Below are 16207 nucleotides of genomic sequence, written 5' to 3' on the forward strand. Positions count from 1 at the left end.
AAAGAGTATCATATGTGTAAGAGGTGATATGAAGTCAATCAGCGGACTTCTTGAACTTATGTTAACTTTCCGACAGGTATTTTTTTTTTAAAGCACACTGTTACAGATTTATATTAGGATACACATGACGACAAAGTAGAAATGTTAATATTTTAAACGCAAAATTATTTTAAAAACGTTAGGGATCGCTTTGAAAATTTTCGGCGAACCTATCTTGAAGTGCAGAATAGGTATCACATGCTGTGTGATGTCTGAAAACTAAAATCAACGATAAACAATGCAATAAAAGTTCACTCTTAGTAGCATATGTATCCCTCCTACAGATGCACTTTCAGTAAAGCAAATACATTGGTGCAGATGCTTTTGTGTATGAGGGGAAAGTAAAAAGTTTTGAGCCTCACATGGATGGACTGATGCTAGGTAGTTAAAATTTTGGAGGTTGTAAGGTTTGAGTTTTAGAATACTCTGTGCGAACTTTTATGAAATTCACATGTTTTCCTCTATTGTTTCGTAAGGTTGAGAATTAATGAAGTGTCAGAGAAGAGAGTGGCCGACAGGGCCGTGATTCGGTACCTCTGTCGGAAAGGCCTCGCTGCACAGGCTGGTTTGGTCGAGTGTGGCTTCACCGCACTTCCCCATCCACCTTATTCCCCCGACCTGCCCCGTCAGATTTTCATCTTTTTCCTGCTATGAAGAATTCACTTCGATGACGTCACTTCCACACGGACGAAGGCGGTCATTCAGTGGTGCGAGACTCGAGACAAATCATTCTACCAGATGACTGTAAACAAATTGCAGCACAGAATGCATAAGTGCCGTGCACTGATCTGGGGGTGATTATAGAGATTATGTGATTATCTAGAGAAATCATAATGAGAAACTGTAGCTCAAACACCCCTTCGCTGCGAGGCTCAAAACTTTTCACTCTCTCCTCGTACTTACAAGTTGTCGTTCAATGTCTCTGGTGGGCAAGAGAAGATAGATTTTATTTCAGAATGTAAAATACAGTTGCAACCCAACGGGGTAATAACTTTGAACGGAGACTGTATGTAAGGTATTTGGTTATGATGATATAATAATGATGATCCTCATACAATTGTTCATATATATATCAAGTTTAAAGTGAGAAGGCAAGGCCACCCGCAGAGGGAGGGCCGGGAGGCACTTGCCCCGATGAGATATCTGGGAAAAGTTCGTGTACTTCGAATGAAGAAATTGCAGCGACACTTTATTACGAATAATATTGTTGTCTGCGATTTACAGGCTGTCAGTTACAGCAATTAAGTGTTACATCCAGAGAGAATGTTTTCACATGAGACATTAGTATCATGTTAACTGAAGTAACTAGGAACGTGCTACACGGATTTTTTTTTTTTGTTGGGAAGGAAATATTAATAATCTCGACGTTCGGGATTGAAAAAGTTCTCCATTTCTCGACCAGGTCGGAAAATTATCGGGACGGAAAATTTTCGATATTTCCCGATGCGGTGAAAATTTCGAATTGTACACACTATTTCCCCTTTAAGTGATTGTATTTGCACTTGTGGGATAAAAGCTGTTAATTTAAAGAAATTTCAGAAACTTATGGCGCAGAAAAAATCAGACCCTTTCGAATTTCTCGGTAGTTCGGAATTACGAAAAGGCGGAATTTGACCTTGATAATTCACACCGTTATTTTGAATATTATTATTAATAATAATATTATTATTTTACAGTATCCTTCAACACGTAAAACATGGGCCAGAGGTGTCACGAAGAACAGTTGATTAAGTGGTGTCTGTTTGATATCTGTGCATTGTGAAAAAGTACAAAGACCAAGAACTGTTCATCAAAAAATGATGGGCGAATCCAGTTTTTATACTATCTTAATAGTAGACTCGAATATGAACGACAAAGTATTTTCAATTCAATTTGAATTTTATGATTTGTAAAGTAAAATAATATTTCAGGGGACGCCCATGTGAGGGGGCATTAACTTTATTGGCATTAGCATCAAAGGACCGTTTGGAAAATTGTATGGTTAAAGTTAGGGAAGAATTTCTTCTCAGTGGGATGTCAACCCTTTGTATACAAAGCATTCCATATAATCTGCAGCACTATTAAACAAAAATGTCTCTATGGATCGAAGACGAAAACAGGTCACCGTACCAGAGGGTGATGGGGGAGGACTGTCGTTCCGTATAAAAATAGACTTGCGTGCGCCGTTGCTTGGAATGATTACATTGAAATGGAACTAAAGCATTTCCCAGTAATGGAGCATCAGACTCCATTAGCCTTAGTTGGTCGACTCGACTGAGGCTAATAAAAGGAATCCTCAGAACGTGTGTCCTAATTCTGTCCACTGTACTGTGTTCAGCTCCAGGTAGACTACGGAATAGTACACACACGGAAAATGATCAGAAAAAAATGGCGCTTCTAACCAGATAATTTGAAGTAGGTATTAACCCAAAGTTCTGCCATAACCAATCTCGGTGAATTCATTTATTGTAAATACAGGGTGGTGCATAAAAAGGGTAACCGAAATTACAATAACACAATATCCGTAACCGCCATGGTATACAGACAGCAAGTCATAGAGGGGATTCAAGCAGACCTAAGGACATTTTGTGAAATTAACAATTTGGATTTTGACGAGCAACAACAGGATGGAGCCACCGCACACATAGGGCGAGGGAACCGAGAACTGTTAGAGCAACTGTTTCCACATCGGCTTGTGACAAGAGGATCTGAGTTTCCTTATACATCTCGAAGTCCAGACCCAGTGTTGCCAAGTTGGCCCTTTTGGGGCCAGAACTGGCCCTTTTGAGTACGTACTCAGCCCCAAAATTCAGCAAAAGCCCAAGGGGCTTTTTAGCTCTACAGAGAGAAATCTTGCTACAAATCTAGCACTTTCAGTAATGAAATGTTTTTTGGTATTTCAGTAAACTGCAAAGAAGAATTAACTTAACCGACCCTCCTCTGCACCTGCAAGTTCGTCCTGCGACCCCTCCTGGGGAGCAGGTAGCAAGTGCACATTGTCACTTTATCCCCTTGTTTCTGATTTTGGTATGCTGTGTAGCCCGAGGCGAATTACGGATAACGTCGATTCCAGAAAATGCGAATCTTTGTTCAGTTGCATTGCATCTGGTCCTTGAAAGTTCACAGAAGTGCGGTGCGGAATCGACGAATCGTTCGTAACAGTGAGGCTCGCCCAGAGACTAGTTCGTGCGTGCGGCCGTGTGTGTGCGTGTGCATATATATGAAGGAGGAATATGCCGAAAATGTGTAATGCTTTTGTGTAATCTACTGCACCACAATTTAAGGGGGAAATAAATTATTTAAGTTAAGAAAATGTAATTTAGTTGAGCGTATGCCCCTCATCTTGACAGTTGATTAGTTGTGGTTCTTGAGTTTCAGAAATTTTGCACCAAAACACCCAAGAATTAAGAACCAGATTTTTTTTTCAGTGCGCAGCCGCACCTTTGTAAATCTAGCCCCTTGGATGTGAATTTTAGCTCCATTTTGGGTGCGATTTAGCCCGTTTTTCTCTCGTGCTGTTGGCAACACTGTCCAGACCTCACAATACCCGATGCATTTCTGTGGGGCTGTTAAAAGAGAAGTGTTTCACACCACCTCCACAAACTCTACACGAGCTTCTCTCTGACATAACGCCCGAACAGTGCTCTGGAATGGTTTCCAGAATAACCGAGTGCATGGGATATGTTATTCAAAAGAAAGGAAGACGTAGAACATGTAATTGTACGGTAGAGAGTTCTAACTTAAATAGTAGAGTGTATAAATTCATATAACACAAAAAATAAACAAAGTAAACACAAAGTAAAATTTCGGTTACTTTATTTTGAACCACTCTGTACTTCTTGGTTAATAGTATCAAATAGCACGCTAGTTACCATGCAGTTTAACTTGATGGATTCCACATTCAAAGTCAAATAAGCCTTCGAGATACTACCAAATGCGCGCCAGGGGGCCCCGAGTTCGAATCCCGGTCTGGGCATGGATGTTCTTCGTGAGTATCCCTTCATCAATTCCATCACATCATCACTCATGCTCATCTTCGAGATTAGTCAAACCAAAAGTGAGAGAAAAACAAAGTAAAGTAAATCAATCAACTGGGACCGCTGGTTTGAAAAGGGTGACACACTACCCTTCTACCAAACTAGAATTTAATGAGGTATTTTACCTATGTAAGAACTCATGGGTGTGAAAAAAATATTCTCTAAAAGGGTTTCCCTATGAGGTCCTTTTAAACATGAAAGTTATGATGCCGCGTGAACGTAAATTGAAGATGTCAATGGTCACTTTCAAAGACCCCATCTCCAGAGCAGTTGATTCTCCAATTGTTAACCCACTTCAGAACTCATGTGTTCTTTCCTAAGAATACATGTCATACGGTAAGTATACTGTACATAAACAATCTCAGATTGTGTAACATTTGTTCAAAATGAGCAAGTGTTGCATCTATCAAGAAATCATTGTTTTGCACACAGAAATGTTTATTCTTGTAAAGTCAGTAGCGGAAACTGAAGATGACATTTTAAACATGTTCATCACTCAGACTGATCAACATTGACTATTATTTCAAAGCTCCTTTGTCAACATATTTCAAGTAGTAGCAGATATCACAATTTTTAAAGAAGGTTATCACAAATATTTCATATACAGTAAAACCTCGTTAATTCGGACTAATAGGGGTGGGGGATAAGTTGACCGGTTTAACGAAACTCCAGATTAACTGAAATAACCTACAAGAACAGTAGAAAGTGCATTAAAACTCCGTTTATAGCAAGAAAACACGTTTACCCGAAAGTCTACGGGAAACAGAATTTCATCAGTGGTTGACTGCCTTTCTATCCACATTTAAAACCCTGCATTTTTTGGGGGGGGTCTGTCCGCATTAAGCGAAGTCCAGCTTATCGCGGTCCGGATTAACGAGGTTTTACTGTAATAGTGCCGCCGTACGGACCAGTCCTCAATCATAGCACAGAACGGCTACTTTGACAAAACCCTGTTTCCCTGCTGACTGCTTCGGGGAGCAGTGTTTGAAAGGTTGCCGCTTGTTGCCCAAAGAGGGGAGCAGCGGTAGGTCAAATCAACTGTTTGACCGCAAGTTCCTTCGTAGGTAAACGCGGTAACAGAGGTTCACTGTCATAAAGGCGGTTACCGTGCCGGCTATAAGGGTGGAGGACCTATAAATGAATGGCTCCAGTAAAAGAGTTACACTGAACATAATTTGAGTGAAATTGTACGCTCAATAAAATGAGTCTCCTTCATTTACTCAATAGAACAAGCCGCTTACAAGATACACAATACTTTAAATGTAACCGTGCAGCGGCCATTTTTCAATATGGCGGCCATGCTCTACTCGGATTTCAGGGTATCGTAATCAAATGTCCATCTTGGATCATTGTGAATCGATAAAGTAGAAACTCGTAGCTATCTTTCAGCAAGTCAGCAGAGATGAAACCAACATTCATATATTTATATATATTTTTTTTTGTATCCTACCTCAACTAGCCACACACATACGCGTACACACAACCCACTTACCTTAGTTCTTCAGAGTACAACGTATGAGGGATCGTGGTCAGCACACCAGCTCCATCGCCTGTGTCATTATCACATGCGCAGGCGCCACGATGGTTCATACGAGACGACAACTTCTCAGCATCTTTCACGATCTGCGAACAAACAATGGAGAGATAATTACTATTACAAGTTTCACGTGACACGCACCTTCTGCCTTTAGGGCTTCTGGTTACAACCCTTTTATCGGACTTCTCAAAGGCTTCTTAGGGTTAGTAGAACCAAGCCCTTGCGTGGTCTGTGGTGCAGGATTTATTTTTAATTATTACCTATGTACGTTTGAAATGAAAGATCATTAAGATCTTTTACTCGGAGATTTATTTGAACTTCCGATGATAGACAACACTTTTCAAACAGACAGTTCACCCGATACAACTTGTAGGCCTAAACCTATTAGTTGTACCTAGGTTTATAACCCTGGTCTTTTTGATGATGCAGGAGAAGGCCTTATTCAGAGTTGGGTTTGTGGAATATCTGCCAAATGGAGCACAAGTACACCAGCCAATCCGAAGATTGAAGCAAGATATTACCCAACGTCCCCTGAACCATCAGCCTTTCGGCAACCAGGAGAATGTCCCGTAGGCTTACAAAAGTCTAGCTCTTTTATATCATAATTTTGTTTACAATTTACCATGGTTACTACATAGTTGTTTTATATTTCCATAGTTTCAGCATTTTTTCCAGATTTAAGTTAAACAATTCATTACCTATTGTAACATTAACAATAACATTTTTATGGAAAGAAATCCAACAATATTTAGAGAAAAGATTCAACACTAATTCTTAACAACATAGATTTTTATAACATAGACTGAATAGTTTACTGCTTAAAAGGCATGTGTTGACAGGGGCGACACACACAGTATACATGCAATAATTCGTTGTAATAACATTATGCTTTATCGAAGAACTTTTTGTTGCAGTATGGGAGATTTTTTTAAGCTATCATGGGCTTTATAATTTGTGTCCAGATTTGATATACAAATTTCCGCCATCCACAAGAATATGAAAGGCATGAGATAGAACGAGCTCTACATAACATAATAAAGAAAGCTGAAATTGCAAGTATCGCGTCATACTCTGCAAAATTCCCACAGGGATTCAACCAGGTTGCTGCACTGCAGTGCGTCGATCAAATATCTAATCCAGATGCATTGGGTTTTTTGCATCCAAAGCAATTTCAAAGGTAATTTAAACTCGGAACGTGTTTGTGTCGCTGCAGCGCGCTGATATGATATGTTTTCTCTCCGGGATACCCAGAACACGAATTCATGCTGCATTCTACACGAATTTTATTCCAACACTGCGATATCGAATGAAGAATAGGAATATGCACATATGTACGTATGTGCAGTCAAAGGCAAAGACAATGGTAGGCAAATTGTTGATCGCTATTTTCATTCTGTTTCTTATTCTACATCCTGCATTGTTTTAAGGAATGAAATTCTGTTGATTCGAAGCAGGTATTTTTCTCTACACACTGAAGTTTTTTTTCACATCATTATCATCACATTGTGTAAAACAGACCGAATGAAAATGGTCACGAGCAATTCGCCTACTGTTTCTTCTGCCGTTGCGTGTACATGTGCACATATAATATACACAGGGTGTCATTTTAATGGCGACCACAGAAACGTATAGAGGACATCAAAACAAACAACTTTTCTCAGTAACATTCTTGTCATTTCAACGTTACAGACGTTCAAAAAAGCCCGTTCTGACGCCTGCATGCTGGCAACCGAACCCATTTGATCGCATCAGTAACGTTACTTCCTATCGTGAAGCGGTGCGTGCCAGAGTTCCAATGAACACCTATAATCTGTGAAATGTGGCGTTTTGAACGTCTGTAACGCCGAAACGGTGATCCAACGATAATAAATGTTACTGAGGAAAGTTGTTACAGAAAGGTGAAATTGCATTTCAAGCATTCCTAGTTTTCTTATCATTTTCTTCCTGCTGTTAGGGACGGATTATAAAACGGAGAGACAATGCGTATTGCATAGTGTGGACCTTATGATAAGCTGTTGCAACAAGCACAACAAATTACAGATTCTATTAATCCCTAACTGGCCTGGTCCCTGGGACCCGCGGCCTAGAACAACGCTCTCGTTCTCTGAAGCAATAACATGTACTTCCCTCTCCTTTCCGGTAGCTTCATATTTTGGAATATCACGTAACCTGCCGGCGCCACTTCGCTATCTGCGTTTTAGTTTCAGAGCATAAGACACCTGTGGGTCCCAAGGACCACGCGACGCCGTTTGCGTAATCCTTTTGGCAAGGAACCTTGTTCGAGAATCAGAGTTGACGATCCATTTTTTAGTGAAAATATTCTTGAAATAAAAAATAAACTTGAATAAGTGATTTATCAGATCTGGAGTCTGATCATAGAAGTGATAATGAAGTACTTATCGCCACTGACTATCACCACGATCAATTAGCTTTTTCCCCTCATTTTGACATTGTGCAGAATTTTTTTGTGTGATTTTGTTTTCATTGAGTAACTACATGTATGTTCTGTGATAATTGAACAACTAAATGATTTTTGGTATCTTACAGTCCCCTGAAAATATATACAGATCCGATTACGAGAAACGAACAGATTTTTGTAGCGTTAGATAAATTGAGTAATAAAAACAGCAATAACGGAAATAGTGAACAAAAATTTTATCATAATTCCATGAAGAGGTCCGAAATACATGATAATTTGTGAAAAAGTTCGCTACTGTTTTGATAACTTAGTGAATTCAAGTTGGTGGTCCACGGGAGCACGCCACTCCATTTGCGTTACAATCTGGCACCACGACAGTGAAATAAATAATGTTTTATAGGGTGTGGCTCCATTCTTTTTGGTACGGTTAAAATCTTTATACTGTTCCCAGCAATATCATAATAAACAAACCGAAGCAAAATGAAGTAATCAGTGACGTAGGGACTTAAGTGATTTGGGATGGAACAAAGTTTATTTTCAATAAATTATTTCATGCGCCCATACGCGCACGCATTATATATATTCATTAGGACTGATGAGCATCGGTATCAAAAAATATCGGTTGCATTTTATTGACTGATTCCAGCGGGATACTTATCCAACATTTTGATGCGGTGTCTATGGGCGCTATTCACCGGATGTTTACATTTCTGTGCTTCCATGGCGCGGGCGGGGACTGCACTTCTGGTTTTGAAAAGAATAACATTGAATTCAAAGGAGTAAAGGCAGTGTCTTCGGAAAAGGCGACAATATTTGTCTGGATTTTGGTTTCAACATGAGGTAGGGAACAAACAATTGTTCTCGGATATCTTTTCACCATTTTCAGACAGACCCGATACGGAAAGATCAGTGGATTTAGGCAGTAAAGCGAAAGGATGGGACATAATAACGAGGGAGTAGGCTCTGCAGTCGGCACTTCATCAAATCAAATTAAAATATTTTACGTGTTTCGAAAATTATAATTGTCTAACGCACATATGTTCACTAAATTTTAAAGTTGGAACTATTAAGAATCATATTATAACGCATTTGCCTTTTGGTTGTTGATAAGCACTCTATCCATGAGCGTCGGTAGGTCAGTCGACCCCTCCCCCCTCCCCCTGGAAATTGGCATCCTTCATTTCAAGTTTCAAAAAAGCAGAAAGTTTCTTATTTGTATGGTTAATAACAGAAATAAAGTTCAATTGGATAGTATTCGAACAAAGTAATCAATGTAAAATATGCATTAGATCGAAAACATGAGTGAAAAATACATGAACCAGGATATATTTTCATATTCCACCATTTAATCCAAAGAATGAATGGTTCCACAGTTTTCAGATTTCGAAAAATTATAATTTCAAATGAGGTCACACAATACAAACTTTGTGAATATTTTTTTCCTAACTTCTAAAGTTCTTTCTTGAACGACACTTGCAAAGGTTAATAACAAAATACAATAACTGTGCATTTCAGTATTGTAACTATGAAATGTAAAAGTATTAATGGAAAATAGTTGTATTCACTCAGCTTGTGGATCGAATAGCATGTTGTTAATATTAAACAACAATAATAATAATAAAATTGATTTAATTAGGTATATATTATTAGTGTATAACAATAATTTAAACCGTAGTGATTATTGCTATTTCTTTTACTGTTGTAATCGAAGTATATCAATGTTTATAATTATTGCTTCATTAGAACCTGGAGAAGAATTTTCAAAAACTGTTAGTATTGTGCCTTATATCTGCATCCAATCTTTTCTAGGTACCTTTGTTTCTCTACATCACTCAAAAATTTCAAGTGATCCATTTTCTATCCGAGCTTTTATAATAAAATAAGCTCGGTGACGATCTGTATTCCACTTGTTTACATTGGAAAATTTGCCAAACCGGAAGATCTTTCCCCGCCATCAATAATTGAATTGTCTGATCGATCATATTTGTTTACTCAGGAATAACCCCCATAAAATTGGCGCACGACACTTTCACTGAGTCCAATTATCCGAGAAGTCATGCATAACTCGAAGTTCCCATTGATTTTGCACCAGTATTATTTGACATTACATGTATTTTAATATTCTGATGTAAGTTTTGGATATTGTAGAACAAAATTCTGGTAAACTGATGCTCATAATTGGAGAGGAACACTCATCCATTAATATTAATCAATAATTTGAACAACAACTTGTAGTTGTTACAATTTTCAAGCACCGGTATCGGCGGGAATCGGCAAGCGTATCAGTATCGGTATGGTATGGTATCAGTTCACATGGACGTCTGGAAGGGGGGCAAGGGGGGCCATGGTCTCCCCCTGGATAATGAATGTCCACATAAAAAGTATATATTTTACACAATTTCATTTCAGTCACAGTAATTTATGTTAAGCCTGCATCACACGGAACTGGACTTCCAGTAGATATGCCCTAGTTGGCACTGGACTGGCTTCCCATTTGCTAGTTTTCGACTAGCACTATGCTTGTCACCGTGCTTGTCGATCGACTTTTGTTGCCATAAGACATTGCGCAGATCAGACAATCTGTAAACATGGACGAGTAATTTGAAGAATGTTGTAGGAGAATTACTGCTTTGTGCTTTTATTAAAAAAGAAAAGTATGGACTATAAATTGAATTGGCTCGAAAAAAATATGGTAATCAATGCGTACCCCGAAAAAGCTTTTTGATAACTCGGGTTTGCATTATTCATACATGAGATTCATTTACAAAACAAGTCAAACATATATTAATACACTTGTAATAATAAAGATTTTCATTTTCAGCTAATCACATTTGTCACCTACACATCTCATCGCTTTGCATTAATACCTAAATATTAATGAACTGAACACGAATGCACTGCACGTCATCTCTTTACTTTTTTTTATCGAGAAACTGAGAAACTATAACAAACACTCTCAAACCACAGACAAAAAACGCTCCTTTGCAAACACACAGATTATCATCACATGGCCAAACTTTGCTCTGATTGGCTGTTCCACAGAATCCAGTCGAGTAAAGCTAGTAGCAATTAGAATATGTCCTATTCCTCCAAACCAGTCAAGCAGTCAGCCAGGCAGCCATCACATCCGGGCCAGTTCAGCGCCAACTAACTAGATATCCAGTTCCGTGTGATTCAGCCTTTAATTATTACAAGGGCACTGACGGAACATGATAATTTCAGACTAAAGCTGAGTTTTTTGAGAGGGCATCACTATTATGAGGGAAAATATGTCTCATTTGCCCCGTCCCCTACCTTGAAAAAAATACCTTGCTTGCCCCTCCCTGGAAAAATCCTCCGAACATCTATGTGGTTCAGCCCTTTTGCACACGCACACACATACACACACATATTACATATACAGGGTGGGCATGTAGTATTTCCAAAATTACAAAGGTGTACAACAAAGAAACTATACTACTGTATTACAGTTACAACTCCATAGCTTGTGGTAAAAAAAGAGAGAAACTCGCAAAGTTTATTTACAATGTCAATACACTTCCACATGTGCCCCCTTTGTCGCCCGAAGAACATATAAAGCTGTTTGTACACGATCAAATAACTCAGGAACAAGTCCTTAAAAGGAAGTGAATGCTTAAAAGGAAGTGACGTAAGGGACCACGTCATTTTCCATTGAACGCTCTTCAACGACTGTCAATTGAGTTCAATTCAAGGACTCGTTCGATATTCATTTGAGCGTGTACAAACAGCGTAAGCGCTATTACATTTCGCGCCATGTTGTGCAACATTTCTTGGGTGACACCAGCAACAGCATCACTTATCATTCTTCCCAGTGTGTCCAGATCAGGTACCGTGTTGCATAAGCTCTGTCCTTGACATGCTCCACAGGCAAAAGTTGAGGGAGGTTATGTCTGGCGATTGTGGTGGACAGAGTGTCGGACCCAATTCACCCACCTGTCAGGAAAACGCCGCTTTCAGTTCCAACAATTGCAGCGCTTCCTATACCAACTCAGCCTCTACATGGAACAAAGGGGAAAAATTATGAGTTATTCTTTCTTTTGTCGCAAGCCATGCAGCTGAAGCCTTAATAGTTTGTTCGTAATAAAACTTTCTAATGTTGGAAAGAGTTTATGACCACCTTGTATATCGAGAGGATTGATTTGGTGTTAAAGTCCACATTATGCACAGTAAGGCTAACCGGGACTGAACCTATAGTTTACAGTGTGATCCGAATCAATATGTACCTCCACCGGGTATCGAACCCGGGACCCCTTGATTACAAGGCGACGACGTTACCACTGGGACATCGGGGAGGCCCTGAGGTGTAGAGGGCACAATGTATGCGATTAAGCCTAAATCCCCGCCCTTGTTACCGCAGTGAAAGGCCCTCTTGACTAAACGAACAGACAAATGTGTAGACAGTTGTTCAGTCTTACAATTTTCAAAACTATTTCAATGAAATCCAGAACAATCATCACGAAGCGCCATTTTAGGGAACACAGATTCTAGCAGGTGAACTTAGTTGACCTTCGCGTATTGATTGACAATCTCTACGTGTAGTACAATTGCGGACAAGCTGAAACATGAAGAAGCAATTTATTACCCATCGTCACGAAATCCTACCTTGTTTGATCGACTCCCCTCGATGGAAACTATGAAGCCGACGCCACACGCCTCTCGCTCCAGGCTCGGGTCGTACAGACCATTCTTGCTAGGAGGCGACCAGGAGTCGTCGGACATTGAGTAGCTGCGGAAGACAAAGAAACATGCAATTAGATTCACAGTTTGGAATAGTCTGACACAGGACAGAAACACACAGAAATTCAAAGCGATGTGCATCTACTTGTAAGGGAGGGATAGAGAAATATTTGATAATTTGAGGTGTAAAAAATGGTTTATTAACACCTCTTTACATACCTTGATCTAGAAACACTCAAGAGTTTAGGAAAATGGCCAATGCAACTTTATGTGTGCGTCTCGAGTTGCCCTGCAGACATCTAAACGTCCACATTTTTACCGTCGCGTGTCTATTGCTCCACTGAATAGCGTCAGACTAGTTTCCGCATTACACATTGCCGCGCATGAGCAAGCACGTGTATTCGCTATTGGTGTATAAAGTCGGAGTTCCTGTATCTTGTAAAATGAAAATTTCCTCAGTTTTTAAACAGTGAGCATTTATTTCTCGATCCCTCTGAGCGGAATGCGCTGCATACTGTGGCGTAACAGTCCGTGAGGGCCTGGGCCTACCTACCGACCTCCCTCCCACTCTCCCAAGGTGGAAAATCATCCAACCAGTTACGGGGTGAGGTGTGGTCAGCACCATGGTGTAAAGACTAAAGAGGTGGATGCAAGCCGATCCTGAAAACTCTCCCTTCCGGCGCATGACGTCATCATCGTTGCAGACGAGGACTACAGGGAGTCCGTTCCCTTTACAGTGAAGCGTTCTTCGTGAAACAAATTTCAACTACAGACTCAATATAACTTCAAAACACGCGGAATAACCATAACCATGGTGTAATGAGCCAGGCACGTATCCAAGGAGGGGGCTTAGTGGGCTCCAGCCCCCCCACCCGAAAGTTCTCGGTTTACACTAGATAAAATGAGGTTTTTGGTTTCTTGTGGTGTGAAATAAGATAATGTGACGATAATTTAAGGAGAGAAATAATTATCGAGGCAATAGGAGAATGTTCTGTATCCTTGTTATTGTTAATAGTGCGTATCCAAGGTGGAAATCAAGGGGCTCAAGCCCCCCCCCCCTCTTTAGGATTTTTTTCTGTTTATACTACATAAAATTAGGATTTAGGCTTCTTGTATAATGTGATGATAATTTGAGAGAAATAATTATCGAGAAAAGACTGAGAATGTTCTATAACGCTGTTATTGTTACTAGCGCGTATTCAAGGTGGGGATCAGGTGGCTCGATCCCCCAGGAAATGTTTCAGTTTACACTAGATAAAATTAGGTATTTGTCTTCTTGAATAATATGATGATAATTTAAGGAGAAATTATTGTCGAGGCAAGACGAAGAATGTTCTATAACCCTGTTATTATTAATAGCGCGTATCCAAGGTGGGAATCAGGGGGGCTCGAGGCCACCCCCCCCCCACCTTCAGGATTTTTTTCTGTTTACATTAAATAAAATTAGGATTTTGTGATGATAATTTGAGAGAAATAATTATCAAGAAAAGACGGAGAATGTTCTATAACCCTGTTATTGTTACTAGCACATCTCCAAGGTGGGAATCAGGTGGCTCGAGCCCCCCTCCCCAGGAAAGGAATTTTTTCAGTTTACACTAGATAAAATTAGGTTATTGTCTTCTTGAATAATGTGATGATAATTTAAAGAGATACAATTATCGAGGCAAGACGAAAAATGTTCTATAACCCTGTTATTGTTAATAGCGCGTATCCAAGATGGGAATCAGAGGGGCTCGAGCCCCCCCCCCCCCACACACACACACCTTCAGGAAATATTTCTTTTTAAATTAGATAAAACTAGGATTTTTGGTTTTTGAATAATTTGACGATAATTTAAGGGGAGAAATACTTATCAAGGCAAGACGGAGAATGTTCTATAACCCTGTTGTTGATAATATTGCACGTGAACTTTTCTTGAGCTTTCAGTATTGTCGCAGCAAACTTGAGCACTATGTAGAGACTTGTCAGCATTTGGAAGCTGAACAGCAAAGGTAGAGCGATTCGTTCTAATTTTTAATCTCTGGAAGGCGCGAGAGGGAATGTTCTTCAATAAGTGGAGTCGAACTACTGGCAATATTTATAAATCATTTATCTGCGCAACGTTCTAGAATATACTGAGGATATAAATGCGCGTTAATTAGAACCATTCCGAAATAGAAATTCTTTGACCGAACCTTGGATCCAAGAGAAAAATGGAGTTGTCTCCGACATCATTTCCTTTTAAGCGTTCAATTCAAGGACTTGTCCATGATTCATTTGATCGTGTTAAAGGTGCTTTACTTCAGTCTGTAATACGAAATTATAAAAATTTCTGGTGAGTTGTTTTTAAAAATGTGTCGGAGATAAAGAGTGGCGTGCCAACGATTTTAGGCAGGGAGAGGGGTTACGCATACTATTTTTGGTGGTCAGTCCTCATTTTGCCATATTTTCCTGTTTTTGACGTTCTTTTTTTTTTTTAAGGACTGTGTCAAATGGGGTAATGACCCCACCAACCCTCCCTTGGGCACGTCACTGGAGATACCTAAATGAGTAAGCATTTGATCATATTGGGAGAAACATTAGATGTGTTGGGAACGGAAGGGTTTTCACTGTGCAATAATTGTTTCGCGATCCAGCTGTATTCTACAGAAGACTTCCTTCCACGGGGGAGGGGGGAGGGAGGCGGCCGGAGCGTGGTACGGATTACATCACCTCCTAAATGGCCGAGATCTAGAATGTGTGGGTCCCTACACCTAAAACCTCTAAAATGTGCCTTCATGGTACGGTACTATATGCACGGGGAACTTAGAAATAAATTTGAAGCACGAAAGAGCATATAACACAGACTGCATTAATAACCCTATTACACATATGTATAGTACAGTGGGATCCATGAGTATTACCGTGCAAGTTGTCCACGACTATTTTCATTAATTTTTCTCTTACATCCCACGTGTTTTTAAGCTATGGATTTTTATGTATGCTGGTGCAGAAGTTGTCAATAGCTTATTTTGATTTTTTTTCTTAATTCTTGGAGCTCTTATTGGGCCACATAAAGTACACGAACATGGTGATGGACAATTTGGACGGTAATACTCTTGGATCCCACTGTACTTACACATACATATACGTAAATATACACACACCTAAGACTGCATATATACATATACGTGAGTCGCTTCGGTGACTGAGGGCGCCGGGTTCTTGACTCGCGATATTGCCACGGAAGTTACCGGGTTCGAATCCTGAACTGGGTAAGAGTATTTGTGTTGGGCAATCAGCCCAAGTAGGCAGAAAAGCAACGTATAATGTGATACGTGAAAGCACACAATACATGCACATATATATTATATGTATGTGTGTGTGTGTGTGTGTGTGTGTATATATATATATATATATATGAGAGAGAGACAGATATAAAATTGTTTATTTTGTCCTTTCGCCTGCAAGCTAATACCCAAGCTAATACCCATTCGTAAGAAAATTCTTCTTCTTTAACAGGAAACCCAAAATACTTGA

General features: G+C 39.6%; 1 protein-coding gene across 1 annotated transcript in view; it reads right to left on the reverse strand.

The window, feature by feature from the left end:
* LOC146000493 (uncharacterized) overlaps positions 1-16207 on the reverse strand; it is a 288360-nt gene that overhangs the window by 189859 nt on the left and 82294 nt on the right. Inside the window, exons 2-3 of the mRNA XM_083138216.1 lie at positions 12635-12758; positions 5548-5678 (exon numbers count right to left, since the gene is read on the reverse strand). Coding sequence (XP_082994342.1) covers positions 5548-5678; positions 12635-12751 — 248 coding nt within the window. The 5' untranslated portion in view covers positions 12752-12758. The remainder of the gene's footprint in view (positions 1-5547; positions 5679-12634; positions 12759-16207) is intronic.

This window comes from Lepisma saccharinum, chromosome 16 (genome assembly GCF_977018435.1).
Source record: "Lepisma saccharinum chromosome 16, izLepSacc3.1, whole genome shotgun sequence".
Classification (NCBI taxonomy): domain Eukaryota; kingdom Metazoa; phylum Arthropoda; class Insecta; order Zygentoma; family Lepismatidae; genus Lepisma; species Lepisma saccharinum.